This window comes from Peromyscus maniculatus, chromosome 20, assembly GCF_049852395.1.
Source record: "Peromyscus maniculatus bairdii isolate BWxNUB_F1_BW_parent chromosome 20, HU_Pman_BW_mat_3.1, whole genome shotgun sequence".
NCBI classification, from domain to species: domain Eukaryota; kingdom Metazoa; phylum Chordata; class Mammalia; order Rodentia; family Cricetidae; genus Peromyscus; species Peromyscus maniculatus.
The window spans coordinates 8,283,037-8,299,752 of record NC_134871.1 but is presented as its reverse complement, the minus strand read 5'-3'; the positions used below and the strand labels follow the sequence as shown (position 1 = coordinate 8,299,752).

The 16,716-nt window shown below is 42.4% G+C and overlaps 1 protein-coding gene across 6 annotated transcripts in view; it reads left to right on the top strand.

Annotated features, from left to right (window-relative positions):
- The window catches only part of Col14a1 (collagen type XIV alpha 1 chain), a 201,637-nt gene that overhangs the window by 177,467 nt on the left and 7,454 nt on the right, over positions 1–16,716 (top strand). For all 6 annotated transcript variants that reach the window (XM_076555764.1, XM_006982385.3, XM_076555765.1 and 3 more), the window contains exons 43-45: positions 364–399; positions 1,315–1,381; positions 4,402–4,590. In XM_076555764.1, the coding sequence (XP_076411879.1) occupies positions 364–399; positions 1,315–1,381; positions 4,402–4,590 (292 nt within the window). The remainder of the gene's footprint in view (positions 1–363; positions 400–1,314; positions 1,382–4,401; positions 4,591–16,716) is intronic.

Below are 16,716 nucleotides of genomic sequence, written 5' to 3'. Positions count from 1 at the left end.
TTTTCAGAAGGGGTTTGTGGAATCATTATGATGTACTCTATACAGTTCAGCACACTGCGTGGAGTTTGGTGTAGGAAGCTGTGATGGTACCATTGATGAAAACATAGATTACTCCACGGTACTGCTGTACCATTCCACTTCCGTGGCTCCAAACGGCCACATTTCTATATGAAAGATCCAGAGGACTAAACTTCATAAATAAGCTGTTTTGCTCGGTGGGACTACAGGTTGCTACCTGTTTTATTCCTGATGCCCGTTTTCACCCAAGTTTTGGGGGAAAATGCCTTTGTCAACTATGAAAAGTTGACTCATAGTTCAGCACAGCATCCCAAGTAACTTGAAATTTATTCTTCACATTTACAGGGTGTCCCTGGACCAAAGGGAGAGCGAGGTGAACGAGTAAGTGTCCCGAGGATGCTTCTGGCTATAGGTGGTTGCTTGCAGCCCTTGCCTAAGCCGGATGAACAATTGTCATTGCCAACTGTGGTGTTCAATGCGGTCCCAGCAGTCTTTCACTTAGAAGCACATTTCCCAGGGAAAACATCTGGCTGGGTTGGGGTCCAGGAGAAGATTTCCAGTTGTGTGCTGCTGTCATCTGGCTCCTTGAACTTGGGCTCCACTCCTTAAAGATAAACACAGGGAGAACCACACTCACCTAACCCACAAAGTGGAGCTGAGATGGAAATAACACAATAGATGTAGAAGGGTGTCCTAATGAATGTAGATGGTTTTTTACTAATGCCAGCCAGTGGCACAGGACTCCCATTTTCCTGATGGCATAGTTTTGGCACGAAGCAAGACAGTGGTTGGATAGACTCAACGAAAAGGCCCTGAAATTCAAATTACTTCAATTTCAGTGCCCACTCTCTCTTTGTGGAAATTGTGAGGCTCCTAATGTAGTTGCATTCTTGGCTGGGGTAGAAATAACCTGATCTCAGGTTCAACAGGTTATTTCTGTGAAAACTTTGGCAATGGATTTAATGCTAGTTAGCCGTAGCACGGGCTTAATAGTTTTCCTATGAGTTGTTATTAGCATTAAATGAGCCACCACTTGAGAAGGCATTAACTGTTTATGAGCATGTTTACATATTGTTAATAATTTTTTAGAATCTGGGATCCAAAAATATTTACTTGAGCCTATGCATCTAATCAGCAAAGTCTTTCAGAAACCCTGAATCTTGGGTGCAATATGCCTCTTCTGCATTAACCACAGTAGTTAGCCCTCCTTGCCGCTAGGATCCTAGAGTCTTGCTGGGAACAATGGGTCAGGTCGGCTATGGCCATGCTTGAGGAATACACTTTCTTCCCATCCAGGGAGACCTGCAGTCCCAAGCCATGGTGAGGGCGGTGGCGCGTCAAGTATGTGAGCAGCTCATCCAGAGTAAGTGCACGTGCTGGTCACCCAGGCCATGTCTCAGTCCTGTTCACAGGAAAAGCCTCCATTCCCAGGACAGGGAGACCAAGGAAGACCCCTCTGAAGCTCTGTACTGCTGAATACATATAGCTTTACAGGCCCCGCCTCCGAACCACCTACATCCTAACGGATTGCTCTAGAGCTCTCCAATCGTGGCCCAGGAGCCAGACTCCCATGTCCTCCCTCCAAGAGCCATTTGCAAATGAATATTTAATTTAACTGCTCTGATGGGATCTTCCATTCCTCCTTCTCCCACGAAGTGGATAGGTACTTTCTCAAGCGTTAAGACCTGACTCGGTCAGAATCAAAATGACCATGGTGTTGGTTTCTACTGGCTCACAGATTTTAATCATTTTCCCTTCCTTATCCGGGTTATATCCATTACCTTTGGTTAGCCCAAGGCCCCTCCTTTGATTCCTTAGGCTGTATGCCAAAATATACATATATTCATAGGGTTGATGCGACATCTGATATGACAGTTGGGCATCATTCCTAAAATCACACCAGAACATACTTGTTATAATATTTATTCCATTTATTTATTTTCAAACCTGAATGTTTCAACAGCATTCATTTCAACAACTGATTCCTGTACTCACCCATTTTGTACACATGCCCACTTATTTTATATATTTTGTCTCAAAAATCTAACCACAAGGTTACTAGGGTGGGCCCTTCTCTTTGCCATGAATGTGTTTCATTTCGGAATATTTGAGGCCAAGTAAAAACAAAAATTCTTGTCAGACCCACCCAACTCGAGCCGAGTACTCATGCCCACACTCCCCACACTGATGGCAACCTCCTCCTCCAGGCATGGCATTTTCAGGATAGTTGCCTTATCTGTCTCAGGGTTATATTTACTTTAAGCCAGAGAGGTGTAGGCATCAGGCCAGTGGAGTCCAGTAAGTGCCAAGGTCTGTGGGCAAGATCCAACATTCCACCTGTTCCTTGGGGATAAACCCAGGTCCTGCTCTGGGGATGTGTGGATGGAGGAATGAGGTTTTCTCTCAGGCAAAATGATCAGTAGCAGGAGGAGAACAAAGCTGTTATTTTCAAGCTCACTTGTTTTCACTGTGTGTTGTATTCAACTGGAATTCAATTCTATTCAGTCCTAGAGTGCCCACAGCCAGTGTGTGTGGAAGAGAAAATTTACAAATGAAACTAAACAGTTCCAATTAGTGACAAAACAAGGTCTTTAGAAACGGTACATTCTACAAGGGAAGTAGTCTTTAGTCTCTTTTAGAGTAGGATGCACCAGAGTTCACATAAGCTCTGTGTTATTTCATGGGTTTCTTAATCTCTAATGGACAATGTAAATGAGTTGGAGATAAAGCTTGTATGAAAATTCACTGGGCTGAATCTTCATATGGCTTCCTACACACAGCAGGAAGAGGGATTCACAGTGTTTGCTGCCTGGTTTTGCTATAGCATGAAAACTTTGGCTATGTGACGACTTAAAACTAAAAGTGAGGGCCCAATATAGTTTCTTCCCTTAGAAGTCCCCAGACTTTGATAAATGACTTCTAGGAATAGAGTCAGAAATGAGACAAGAGCTGACAAGAATCTGCAATAAATGGTATCATCTGCCACACCCTGGCCGTCTCCCTAAACACAGCTCTCCTTTCCTCTGTGTTACTTAAACGCTCACCCAGAACCCTGTTTTGGGGGTTGCATATACTTCCACACAAGCCCAGCCATCTGGGTTTTAGTTCCTACTTGATGGCAAGAATTATGCTAAGAAGAGTTAGGTGGGAAATGGAGGGAGGGCAGAGTGACACCAGCTGCGGAAGTGATGAATGACAGCTCCTGTCAGAGTGGGAAGTGGAGAAGACAGATGCCTCACCTGCCCAAACGGCAGTGGACATGCCTGCTGATTGAATCAGAAGAGCATCCTGGATCACAGTCATAGTTCAAGGAAAGAATGCATTGGATGTATTTATATGTGCTTCCTAAAATACGATTACTGTTTTTATTTAGATTTAAGTATTTAAGAGGAAATAAATATGTCTGAGGATATAGACCAGTTGGTAGAGTGCTGGCCTTACATGTGTGAGATCCTAGGTTTGATCCCCAGAACTACATGAAGGAGGCTTAGTGATGCATGCCTGAATCCTAGCACTGTGGATGTGGAGGCAGGAAGATGACAAGTTCAAGGTCATCTTCAACTACATAGCTAGTGAAGGCCAGCATGAGAGATGTGAGACGTCTCAGAAACAAAGAAGCCCCAAAAAGCCACGAAAAAGAGTGGGTGCCCCTATACACTGAAATAATAATAAATGAACTGCTCATTTCTTAAAAGAAGATGAATAACAATCACCTAGGTGGGGAAATCTCACCCTTAAAGATGCTGGAAAATGAAGTATTTATGGTATTAAGGCTTTATATGTCATTATTAAAATGTGTTCTTCCAAACATAGCTAAGTTAAGAGGTTACAAGAGAGAGCAACAGGTTTTTGTTTTGTTTTCTCTTTTGTTTTTAACCCAGGGCAGGGGCAGCTTGCAGCTAGGACATAGCACAAGTTCTTGAAAAAACTATCTTGGCAACCAGAGTTGAGCACAGACATGGGACTTGTCTGGGGATTTGAGAGCAGGAGGGTGGAGCAGGCTTTGTGGGTTGGAACAAAGACAAGTAACTAACATGGAGGGAAATTGCTGGGGAGAAAGGCAGCCGGGTGAGGGTTCAGGGGTCAGATAAATGTTGGGGTGAGTAGAAAATTTATGACTTCTGTTCAATGATGTTTATGGCAATGCTGATGTGAGCTGTGGAATTCCAAACACATGAGATATGATTTGAATGCAGTCCAGCTGTTAATATCATCCAGGATAAAATGCAAAAAATCCTAAGTTACAAATGAGCCCATTTCAGAAGGGTGTGCCTTTTCCTCAGTGGACATCTGACAGAGTTATTTGGAGGTTTGAAGAATGACACCCCCCCCCCCAGTTTCTCCTTTAAATGTGTGACAGTTCATTGATTTATTGTTGCTCAGGTCATATGGCCAGGTACACAGCCATCCTCAACCAGATTCCGAGCCATTCCACATCCATCCGGACCATCCAGGGCCCACCTGGGGAGCCTGGGAGACCAGGTTCACCTGGGACCCCGGGAGACCAAGGACCTCCAGGCGCTCCAGGCTTCCCAGGAAATGCAGGTGTGCCAGGGACCCCAGGAGAACGAGGTAAGCTGGGCCACTTCTTTCAAAGGCTATCCCCAGGGAAGAGGACAGAGAATCAGAATGTGACTGGGGTGCTTATACAGTGACAGAGACTGAAACAACAGGACAAAAATTGAGAAAATTAAGCAACATACCTGTTAATCAGAGTATATCTACTTGTATGACAGAGTAGGACCAGGAGCCCCAACTTACCGCTAAGAGGCTTTTGTTTAATTATTTGAGAATTGTATATGTGAATACACTGTTTATGTCTTTTCTATACCGCCTTCTTCCTTGTCCCCCCATTATGCCCTCTCAAATTCATGACTACTCTTATATCTGCATGCAGATGCACAGATACATCCACCTTACTGAGTCCAGTTAGGTTTGACCATGTGGACATATGTTTAGGGCTGACAGTCTAGGATTGGAGCACCTACCACGGGGCTCATCAGTGAAAATCCTGATTTTCCCTCTCTCGGCAGCCACTTACTTCTTGTAGCTTTCATTTAGGGGTAGGGCCTTGTCAACTTTTCCCTCATCCATATTGGTACGTTAGCTGGTGTGGTCTTGTGCAGGCAACCATATTGTTGAGATTTCATGGGTGCAACATCCTTACAGTGTCCAGAGGAGACTATCTTGCAACAGTTGTCTCAGTCCTCAGGCTTTTTTGTGATGGTCCCTGAGCTTTACCTGTAGGGGTTGTGGCATCATATAAAAGGGCTTAAAAACAAAAAGCACATGGCCACCTGAATAGATGCATTTCTGCTTTTGGACTTACATATATTACTTATTTGTCTACCTTTAGAAAAATCCACTTTCCCTTGTGTTATGCATCTTATTCTTAGTGCAAGGTTCAGGTTAATCCTGTCCTGTGCATGACCTCATCCTCATTACCCCAGACCAGAAGTAGAGCCACCCATGGACACTTGGTACATTTACTGACTCTTCCTCCTGGTTTTGTGTTCCTCTGACATCAGTTGACAGCTAGACTCCTGGGAGTAATAGTCTGCATGTTGTGATTGGCAGTGCACAATGCTTTTAACCTCACTTCCTACAAGGCTGTCACATCGATTATGATCTGATGGTGATTATTGTGCAGGACACAAAATCAGAACGAAGTTCTTAATGCCCTTCCAATGCACCAAAGATCTGGACACCCTGAGGGAGTCTACTTCTGGCAGCAGGGTGCCCTTCAGTGGTGTTGGGGATAGAGAAACAGTGACTCACAGAGTGTAGAGCCAGTGCCTGAGTCACTCCCAGCAAGCTCCAAGTTGTCTTTGCTCTGTATGGAAATCCTTACTCTGCTCTTGCCAAACCGAGTCTTTCCTATATGGCAAGATAACTGAGTGATTAGATGAAAGAAAAATTACCCAGGAGTTCTCAAAGGGTAGCTAGACAACTGTTGGGTATATGAATTTCCACATCATCATTCCTCTCTCTCTCTGTGTGTGTGTGTGTGTGTGTGTGTGTGTGTGTGTGTGTGTGTGTGTGTGTGTGTGTGTGATGGGATTGAAATTGAAGCCCTCATTCATCTGTTCTCTGGCCCTCCAGTTTTATATAAAAGGAAGCATGTGAAGGCACTAAGGCCAAACAGTGTTCAAAGTCAGCCAACATCAGGACTGGTAATAAGAAACAGAAGAGGCATTTTTTTCACTGTTGCATCAATTGTGATTATCATGATGCTTAAGACAACACCATTTCATAATGAGGAACAATAAATATTGTCAGTCGGCAATATAATAAACCATGAAAGCAAGATAAAAGGAAACGTGGCTGACAAATAGTTTCTGGCTATTTAGGACTCAAATGTAGCCCACTCTGCTGAGTCTGAAGACTTAGGCTTTCTTCATCTGGCCAGTTTTTCAGCAGAAGTCCTTCATTTGGTTTCTCTGTTGAAGTTTTTCAAGCTTCTGAAAAACACAGTGTACAGGAAAATACACAGAAATATATGTGAGTGGATGGGGTGTGGTAGCATACACTTTTAATCCAAGAACTTGGAGGTAGAGGCAGGTGAATCTCTGAGCTCTAGGACAGCCAGGGTGGGAGAGGTGTAATGTGGAATGCTGGTCCAGTAACCTTGCAAATAGATGATGCTGGGGTAAGTGGAGCAGCACCCTAACTCTGTTTTCCACTTTCATTAAAAGCATCCCCTCCCTGGGGGGTGATTTAGTCTCATTTCTGATGGTGTGATAAAATATTCTATCACTGAGTCATTTAGTGAAGAAAGGCTTCTTATTTTAGCTCACACTTGTGGGGAAGTCAAAGAAATGGGAAATTAAAACAGCTAGTCACTCCACATCCACAGCCAAGAGCAAAGAGAAAAGAATGCACACACACACACACACACACACACACACACACACACACACACACATACACACACACACACCATGCTTGGTGCTCAGCTAGCTTTCTACACTGTTGTATAGTCAAGAATCTAAACCAGGGAACAGGGACGGCCCACTTTCAGGCTGAGTCTTCCCATGTCAGTCAAGACAATCAAGGCAGTCCCCATAGGCATGCCCATAGGTGGAACTGCTCTAGACAGTCCCCCATAGACATGCCTCATAGGCTGAGCTGATCTAGACAATGTCTTGTTGACATTCTCTTCTCAGGTGATTATGGGTTGTGTCCAATTCACACACTAACCATGGCAGGGGATCTTGGATTTGATTATCTCAGTTTGAAAAGTACTGTCTTAGAAATGGCATCTTTGCTTAACTCCTTCCTTTGAGAACTGGCCAAACCTTCTTCTGCAGCTCTCATTCCCTCAGGTGATTTTTGCTCATTCTGCTTGTCTGTCTCCCTCCTCCTAGACTCTTTGTCTCATTTCACTTCGGAAAGTCACACTCGGAACTTACGAGGAACAGTATCCCGTCAGCTCCCTTCTGTCTTAGATTGTAATGTACAGAGACTCCTCAGAACGGGAGGACTCAAAGAGACCATACACCTGCTGTTTCCTTCACCCACTCCACTGCTGAGTTCCCCACTTGCTGGCTCTCAGAACTTCAGGGCCTCCATTCGGCACAACATCATGCTTTTGTTATCTAGCCTGCTTTCTCACCTGCCTTTTCTTACCTTATTACAAAGAAAACTCTTTTTCTGTGAACCAACATTTCCTTTGCTTGCTTAGTTCCTTTCATTACAGTCTACACTGCCCTGGGGTACAGGGCTCTTTATATCAGGATCAACCTTCACCTTCTTCCTTGATTCCCTGAACTGCCACACTCGTGTGCTGGCTCTTCTGACCTTCCTCTGCCTCTCTGGTCATTGGCTTGGGAGATCTTGACTAGATCCCCTGGATCATACATTCATCTACCATTTACTTTCATTCATCATTCATTTACTTTCTCTAGTTGTTGAAATGTTCATATCCACACTGGGATCTTAGTTAACAATGAGTTTCTTCATTTACTTGAAATGAGTTATTTACTTGGAATGGGATGTTTTTAATTTACTCAGAAAGAATTAATAAAAATCTCCCAACTTCTGTCTTCTTGATAATTCCTCCAATTCCTATGACTCTTCAAAAATAGTTGGATCAGAGGCACCGTCCAACTCAATAGTTTCATTTTTTTATTTTCCATCAGTGACAGCTGAATTTCATATTTGGTATGTTTTCCACAATAAATCAGCAAAATTTTATTCAGGACAAGGATTGTGTAAGGTTTTGAGGCTTCTCCATGTGAGAGATAATACTATTATTTGTGGCTATAACTTATTCAGCATCGAATACCTCTACCAACTATTGACATAGACCAGCACGCACACTACCTCATTCAAAAGGTTGGGAAATGGTCCAGAGAGGGGAGAGGGTGAGCCTACTACTGAGTGTATAGGCTGCGGATGTCAGGTGCCTTGAGATTGTAGAAAGTAAACAGTTGCAGAATTTAGAGGACGACGTAACTGTGGACTCTGATAAGAAAGAGGGCTGGTGTACATGGAGCAAATACCATGTGTTATTTGCTAGCATGATTTTCATTAAAAATAAAAACTTTGAGATCTGAATTAGCCCCATTATTTTTGTGATGCTGAAGGTCAAATCCAGGGTCTTCCATATACTAGAAAGATGTTTAACCACAAAGTACATTTTAGCCCTGGATTAGCCCTTACTCTGTGTGTGTGTGTGTGTGTGTGTGTGTACCTTCATGTGTGTGCATTCTAGCCCTGGATTAGATCCTCCTTTTGTGTGTGCATATGTGTTTGCATGTGCTAATCAGGTGCCACCTCCATCACCTTTGAGACATCTCACTGGCCTTACCGATTAATCTAAGCTGGCTGATCAGTGAACTCCAGGGATCTTCCTGTTTCTGCCTCTCCAGTACTAGGACTATAAGTACACAACACCACTTACTACTACTGCTGCTGCTACTTTCTCCTCCTCCTCCTCCTCCTCCTCCTCTCTTTCTCCTCTTTCTCCTTCTCCTTCTCCTCTCCTCCTCCTCATCTTCCTCCTCCTCCTTCTCTTCCTCTTTCTTGTCCTCCTTCTTCCTCTTCCTTGTTCTTCCATGACTTCTGTGAATCCAACTGAGATCTTTGTGTTTACAAAGCAAGCACTCTACTGAATGAGCTGTTCTCCAGGCCATTTTTTTTTTTTTGAGACAGGGTCTCATGTTGCCTTGGTTGGCTTTAACTTGCTATTTAGCTAGGGCTAGTTTTGAACTCTTGATCTTCCTAAGTGCTGAAATTATAGGTGTACATCACTACACCTAGCCAAGCTCTATCTTAGATGATGAAACTGCAGCAAATATTAATTACTAATTGTTCAAAGTCACTAGGAAGAAAAACAGGGTACCAGAACCTGGGGGCTATATTTCACTGAAATAATTTTTTTCCTAAATGCAAGTATACCCTGTACTTATATCATCTCATCAAACAGAAATTTCCCTAAAATACCAGGGCCATCTCCTAAGGGTGGCACTACTGAGACTCACTGCTTCTGGTGATTAGCATAGGTGGCACTCTGAGTGAAGAGACAGAAGCCAGCTGAAAGAAAGGGTGGGTGGGACGGGAGTTATATGATCAACACTTGTTCGCTGGGTTTGGAGGAGGAATCTGAACTACATCCTAGGAACAATGGAAACTTTCTAAAGTTCCTCTTCAGGATATCATTATTGTGCATTTGTTCATAGTGAAGATCTGCTAAGACTCCAAATACGAGATTGCCATGCATGTGAACATCAGTGATCCAACCAAGAGAATGCCCCTAATCAAACACAAATTTGACCTGACCTTGCTCAGATACCATAAATAAATGGCAGTCTGTCCAAGAGATCAAGAAATGGCATGAAAGCAGGGATTGCTGCCCCATAGTAAGATAGCTACATCCATAACATATTCGATAAACTTAGAAAATAGAGTCCTAGATCTGATGCTAGGGAGGTTTCTTGTGTTCAGTATTCCTATAATTTAACAGATAGCCGTGAGAGCTGCAGATAAATTTGACAGATGGTCTGATTATTAGTCTGAATGAAAGCATAGCAGTAACTCCCAGCCAAGACTGTAGCAATGGGAAGGATCATTGTGAAAATTCTTAATGTCCCATGTATCCTGGTTTGGGTCTGGAAAAAAAGAGGACTTTTATGGGACAAATCAACTTGATTAGAGAAAGTGAGTAAACAATTTTCACTATGATTTGCCAAACTGCTGTTTGGCAGTTGAATATTTATATCTTACCGTGGTTATTTTTTGCGTTACTATTGATATTCAGTTGCATGGCACGTGTTATTTATTTCCATTGCTATTAAGAATCAACTGATCATGGTGTCTCCTCTGCCATAGCCAAACATTAGGCAGAGCTCAGGGAATCCTGAGGAAGAGGGGAGGAAGGATTGTGGAGCCAGAGGGGTCAAGGACACCACAAAAACATGGCCCACATAATCAATTAATCCAGGCTCACAGGGGCGCACAGAGATTGAAGTGATAATCAGAGCGCCTGTATGTGTCTGACCTAGTTTCCTCTACACAGATGTTATGCTTGTGTGGCTTGGTGTAATTGTGGGACTCCTAACAGTGGGAGTGGAGGTGCCTTTGATACTTTTGCCTGCTTTTAGAACCCTTTTTGGGTTGCCTTGTTCAGCCTTGATATGAGAGGATGTGCCTAGTCTTATTGTAACTTGTTATATCTTGTTTGGCTGATATCCCTGGGAGGCCTGCTCTTTTGTGAAGGGACATGGAGGAGAAGTGGATCTGGGAGAGAAGGGAGGTGGGGTAGGGAGGGACTAGAAGGAGAGGAAGGAGGGGAAACTGTCATCAAGATGTAATGTATGAGAGAAGAACAAATACATTTATTAATTTAAAAAATAAAAAGAAATAAAAACTGCAAAAAAAGAAAAGAATCAACTGAAATATATTTTTCTTTCTTTTCCCACTTCATATTTCTTGAGAGGTGAATACAGGTATCCTCTTCTCATACAATGATCAAAGGAAGTCTAACTGGGACTCCCTTTAGAACAAGGTCTCTCTCTTCAAGTCTGACAGATCAGTTTCCTCATTATGATCTCCAAGTGTTGCCAATGGTTGTTCTTTCCATTTTCTTTTTCTCTCTTTCTTTCTTTCCTTCCTTCTTCCTCCCCCCCTCCCTCCCTCCCTCCCTCTCTCTCTCTCTCTCTCTTTCTCTCTCTCTCTCTCTCTCTCTCTCTCTCTCTCTCTCTCTCTCTCTCTCTCTCCCTCTCTCCCTCCCTCCCTCTCTTCCCTCCCATCCCCTCCTTCCTTCCTTCCTTTTTTTTGGCAAGGGATTTTTTTTTCACTTTTTTTTTCTCCAAGGGATTGGGGTTCAGAATTGAGCCCACAGTGCCTTTTGAAGTGGAAGTTATGATGTCATCCAGGCTTGTAGGCAACCAGAGGCTCAACTGAGCTGGGAGACTCGCTCAAGACAACATCCTCACAGGGCAGTAGGCAGGCATCTGGGGCCTAGGATGGCTACGGGAGCTCAGTTCCTCACCATGGGACTCTCCATGGACTCTTCCTTTCCTCAGAGCCAGTGGTGAACAGTAGAAAACAAGGAAGTTCACAGTGTCTTTCTGGACTTAACCTCAGAAATCCAAGCTTTTGTTTCTACCATCCTCAATTGGTCAATACCAGTGGTGGGAGTCAGAAAACACAGTTCATGTTCAAGAGCAGGGAGAATATGCAGTCTGCTTTGGAGCAAGGCAAGTAACCAAATGATGAGCCATGATTTAGTTCCTCACCCTCCCAGATCAAACCTAGGCAAAAGGCTTCTACCCAGTAGTGTGACCGAGTCCCCTCTCCCCCACCGGGTGTGACTTCTGGACACTTAGGAATGAATGGGCTGCGAAAGGTCTGTCCAGGGTGCCAACTTTCACCCTTCATGTGTGTTTCTCTCTCTTGTGGCCTTTCAAATCATGTAATAGTTGATGTAGCTTTTTAGAAGCAGATAGGATATGTAGGTTTAAGCACCTCAAGGAAGTATATGTATGACAGGATAGAAAAACATTTTTTATAGATATCGCCATCTTTTATAATCCTGTTCCTGAGATACATTGTAATCAAGACAAAACCATTCTCCAAACACAAGAAGGTTAAACAAAACCACTGTCGAACTGAAACCAGATTAACTTACGTCTTTACTACCAGAACCAAAGCTATGAAACAGTATATATAAAAGCATCTCTTTTTTTCCCCATGGAAGCCAATATAATTATTTCTTTATTCAAACAAAAATTTAAAAACCTTCACATCTACAGAGCAGCTCCAAACAAATATTTAATAAATCAACAGACTGATGCTTATCTCATTAATGTGTGGTACGCACCGTTTAGCACCCTGGTGGGATACTCTCTCTTGAATTGGATTTTAGTGATTTCACTTTTGTTAATTCTGTCTCACCAAATAGACCAAATAGAATGTTTGTTTCAGTTCCTCATACTACCTGAAATACAATAGTTCTTTCACTAATCATAAATAATGTATGGCGTTGACTGCCTGTTGGCTAGCTTTGTGATGGCCATTTCTCAATCATTCTAGCATCATGACAAAAGGGGAAGCCCATGTTGTTATATGTAATGAGTATTTTTCTGACCCGCCACTCAGATCCCAAATAATGACATGGAGATTTCTAATTAATTATGAAAGCTCAGCCTATAGCTTAGGCTTGTTCCTAACTATCTCTTATAACTTAAATTAACCCATTTATATTAATCTACATTCTATCACGTGGTGTTACCTCTCTTCCATCTTGTACCTCCTGTTTCTTCTCTGTCTCTTGGCTTCTCCTTTGCACCCAGATTCCTCTTCGTCTTCCTTTCTCTACTCAGAAATCTTGCCTATACCTCCTGCCTAGCTATTGGCTGTTTGACTTTTTATTACATCAATCACAGCAATACACCTTCACATTTTTTTTTAGTATACAAATATCTCACATCAGTGTGTGTGTGTGTGTGTGTGTGTGTGTGTGTGTGTGTGTGTGTATGTCTGAGACACCATGTTAATAGAACATTATTATAAGTGAGTGATATGAGCATCACATCTCTGGTTGTTATAGTTTTAAAGGAGATTTTATTACACTGGATGGTAGCAGTGGCGTGTACAACAGGAGGGAGGGAAGGAAAGAAGGAGGAACAGAGGCAGGGAAAACAGAATTCCTTTTTATTAAGCTATACCTTTCCATCTTCTAGATTTTCAGGGCTTGAACATAATAAATAAGTGTACTAGAAATATAACAAATCCAAACTTATATGATATAACCAAGGTTATTTATCTATAATCAACTATTTTTGTGGGTTTTTGAATATGGGGTCTCAAAAATAAATACAATAATGATGAAATAAGTGCATTACAAAATGTACTTTTTAAAAATGGGGTAAAACATACATAGAGAAGGCACATGCATTCGCTGTTGCAATTTTACTTGGTTTTAGATTTCATATTGGCATGGGATTACTAGGTAAATACAGCAAAGAGCTTGACGTTTCTGAAGTTCGTTGGAAATGGAAAACATAATGAGAGTCCTTATACACAAAGTATGCTTATTCAAAAAGGAGTTCTGTTGATTTTAAAAGCACTTTTATTCAAAATTCTGCAGACTTTGATCTTATCCCAGTTCCCTTCAATCACAGGGCTAGAGACCATTGCATCATTTTTCAGTTCAATATTATAAGGCATGGAGACCAAACTATCATTTTAATGTCACTGATTGGTTCAATATTCATGCTGAGCCTAAAATATTCATTTTTTTAAGCTTTCATATTTGGTTCAATTTTTCCCACTAATTATAAATAACATGAGTTCTTAATGATTTGTGCTGTAGTTGATGTAATATCGTTTAAGGAAGGATGTTGATGTTTTGGAGATGAAAGTGACAAAATGACCTTTGTACTGACATTCATATGTACTGTGGGGGTCACAGTGTGAGTAACAAAAAGTCATGAACAAAAAAACTGGGATTCCTGGTGCCTGACATGACCTGTGTTCCCTTTAGCCGGCAATGTAGCTGTAACTGTGACCAGGTACTCTACAGTGCTGTAGTAGACGGGTGTGTGGTAACCACTGTCAACCTGACCTTTCTCTTTGTCTCCTCCTCTTGCTCCATCTCCCCTCACATCAGCTTCTCCTATTGTCCCTGCACTTCAAGGGTTGATAGTGACTTCCTTCTCTTGTTCATTTATAGGCTGCATCTCTATGTAGCTTTGAAGACCTTCTAATATCATCTCATCTTTGAAATTCTGTCTCTGTAAAATTCGCTTTCCCAAAAAGGTCTAGAGTGGTTTGTATGTCCCTGGCAGGGTTCTGAATTATAACAGCATTGTAACTAGCCAGCTAACATCAAAATTCAACAGGAAGAACTTTTGCTGGGCTTATTTACACCTAAAACAACTCCATATTCTTTTTTTTTTTATCCTTGGCCACTTTCACACCAAGTATAGAGCTCTGTATGATCTTAACTAGTCCTGTCAACCAAACACATAGAAGTGTGAGAGCTTAGGAAAACGCATCAGACACTCAGGGAACTGATCAGTCACACTGCCCTCTTGAAAGTGGTACTAAGTACCTTGTACCTTTCAGGCACTGGAACCCACATCACATGAAGCAGACTATACTTAGATCTCATTGCCAACATTTCCCAGGCAACAGACAAATATAACACAGCTGAAGCCTTGCTTCACAGTCTCTGGCTTTTAGTATAATGACATGGAAAGCATTCCCCAGGCCTTGCATATCTGCCCAGGCAGCAATCCCAGGAGTTTCTCCGAATGTCTCGGCTCAGGAAGAAGTGATTCTGCTCCTTAGAGTCGCATGAGATTCCTGCCTGGAGTGCTTGGGGTGGCCAAGGGCACAGAACTGAATAAAACGTTCCAAGCTGAAGGCCAATGGGCCAAAGAAAATAGGAAACAGACAACAAAGGCCAGACACAGGACATGTAGTCAGCGTAAGTAAGAGAAATCCTTTTAAATTCGGCCCTGAGTCTCACTCAGAGCAGAGGGCAAGTGAGCAAGAGGAAACATGCTAATAAACTCAAGGCTGATTGCTGAGTTGATGGGAGAGGGAACATGCAGACCATCTGGCAGGCTTGAGAAAGCAAACCTATCAAGAACAGACATCGGCTACAGGACCAGCATCCATTGGAGAGGCGGTAACCATTGCTTTTGTGTTCTGTTGCCCTACCTACAAGGACAGGTAACTTGGCCTCGGTTTTACAGCCCCTTTTCAGGGACAGTAGTAGCAACAGCCTTATTGGTTCTTGTGAAGACTAAAAGTGAGCTTACATACATAAACTACCTGGCATTTATGACCTAGTAAAATAGTCTAGAAGAATACCTGATAAACTGCCAGCCACATTTTTTCCTTTACAAAGCCTATAATGGGACTTGGCATGTCAACCATTCACTCAGTAGTTCAACAATCATCTAAAAATATGATGGATATTAATTACCCAGAATAATTTTCTTTTGAGACTGTGTCACTGAGGCTGCCCTTGAATTATGACCACTGCCTATAACACTGAGTGCTAGGATTACAGGGACATAGGGCACTAGATATTTTTTTGAAGACAGGGCTTCTCTGTATAACAGTCCTGGCTGTCCTAGAACTCACTTTGTAGACCAGGTTGTCTTGAACTCACAGAGATCCGCCTTCCTCTGCCTCCCAAGTGCAGGGATTAAAGGCATGTGCCACCATCACCCATGAGGCACTAAATTTTTAAAAATCAGTTTTACAAAATTTAAGAGTGAGAAGATCAGAGCTAAATTAAACCCTCAACCTGAGGAATTTTGACTATCTATCCTTCAGAGATCATGCTTGCTTGTTACATACATTTAAGTGTTGATCTGGACATGCATTCACTTAGGTTTCATCCTGTATACGCTGGACCACCTATTCATAGTGAGACTCTCGTTTGGTCTGACTCAAGAGAGCTCAATAAGGTCTGATGCCAACAGTCAAAAGGCTCTCATTTGGAGGCAAGGTGGAAATGAGATTAAACAATATGATGGGTCAGAGATAGCAAAGGCTGTGGGGAAGCCATGAGGGCAGAACATTCATCCATTCATTTGTTAGTTCATGCAACAAACTTTTCTTAATTTACATATTGTACGGAAGACACCAATAAAATGTAACCACAAATAAGATAGGTAACCCTTGATCTCTTGGACTCATGGTGGCTCTGTTTATTACAATTATGAAGAAGGGTTGAGTTGAGACTTTAAGAAAGAGGACTATTTAGGCATGCTGATACACACCTTTAATCCCAGCACTTGGGAAGTAGAGACATGTAGATCTCTGTGAGTTTGAGGCCAGCCTGGTCTACAGAGTGAATTTCAGGCCAGCCAATGCTATACAGCAAGACCCTGTCTCAACAAAGGGAAAAAGAGTGAGGAATAAATGGTAATAGAGGCAAATAAGGGGAATGGGTACTGAGGAGGGAATATCTCCTGTACTAAGGAATCCCAGCATCTCCCTAGAAAGGGCACTGGCACCTAGACTGGGTGGCCCCATCTCATTATCAAGTGACCTCACCTTGGGTTCTTGCAAAAATCTTTGTTATGGACTGTGACTGTGTTTTTTTTTTTTTTCTGTAAAGAATTTCTTCACACCCAGCTCTGGGGACTTAACCAACTTATGAGCAGCTGTGGACACATGTTTTAGGACACTTGGTTCTCTTGCTTTTTAACCAGGTCAACAAGGTGTACA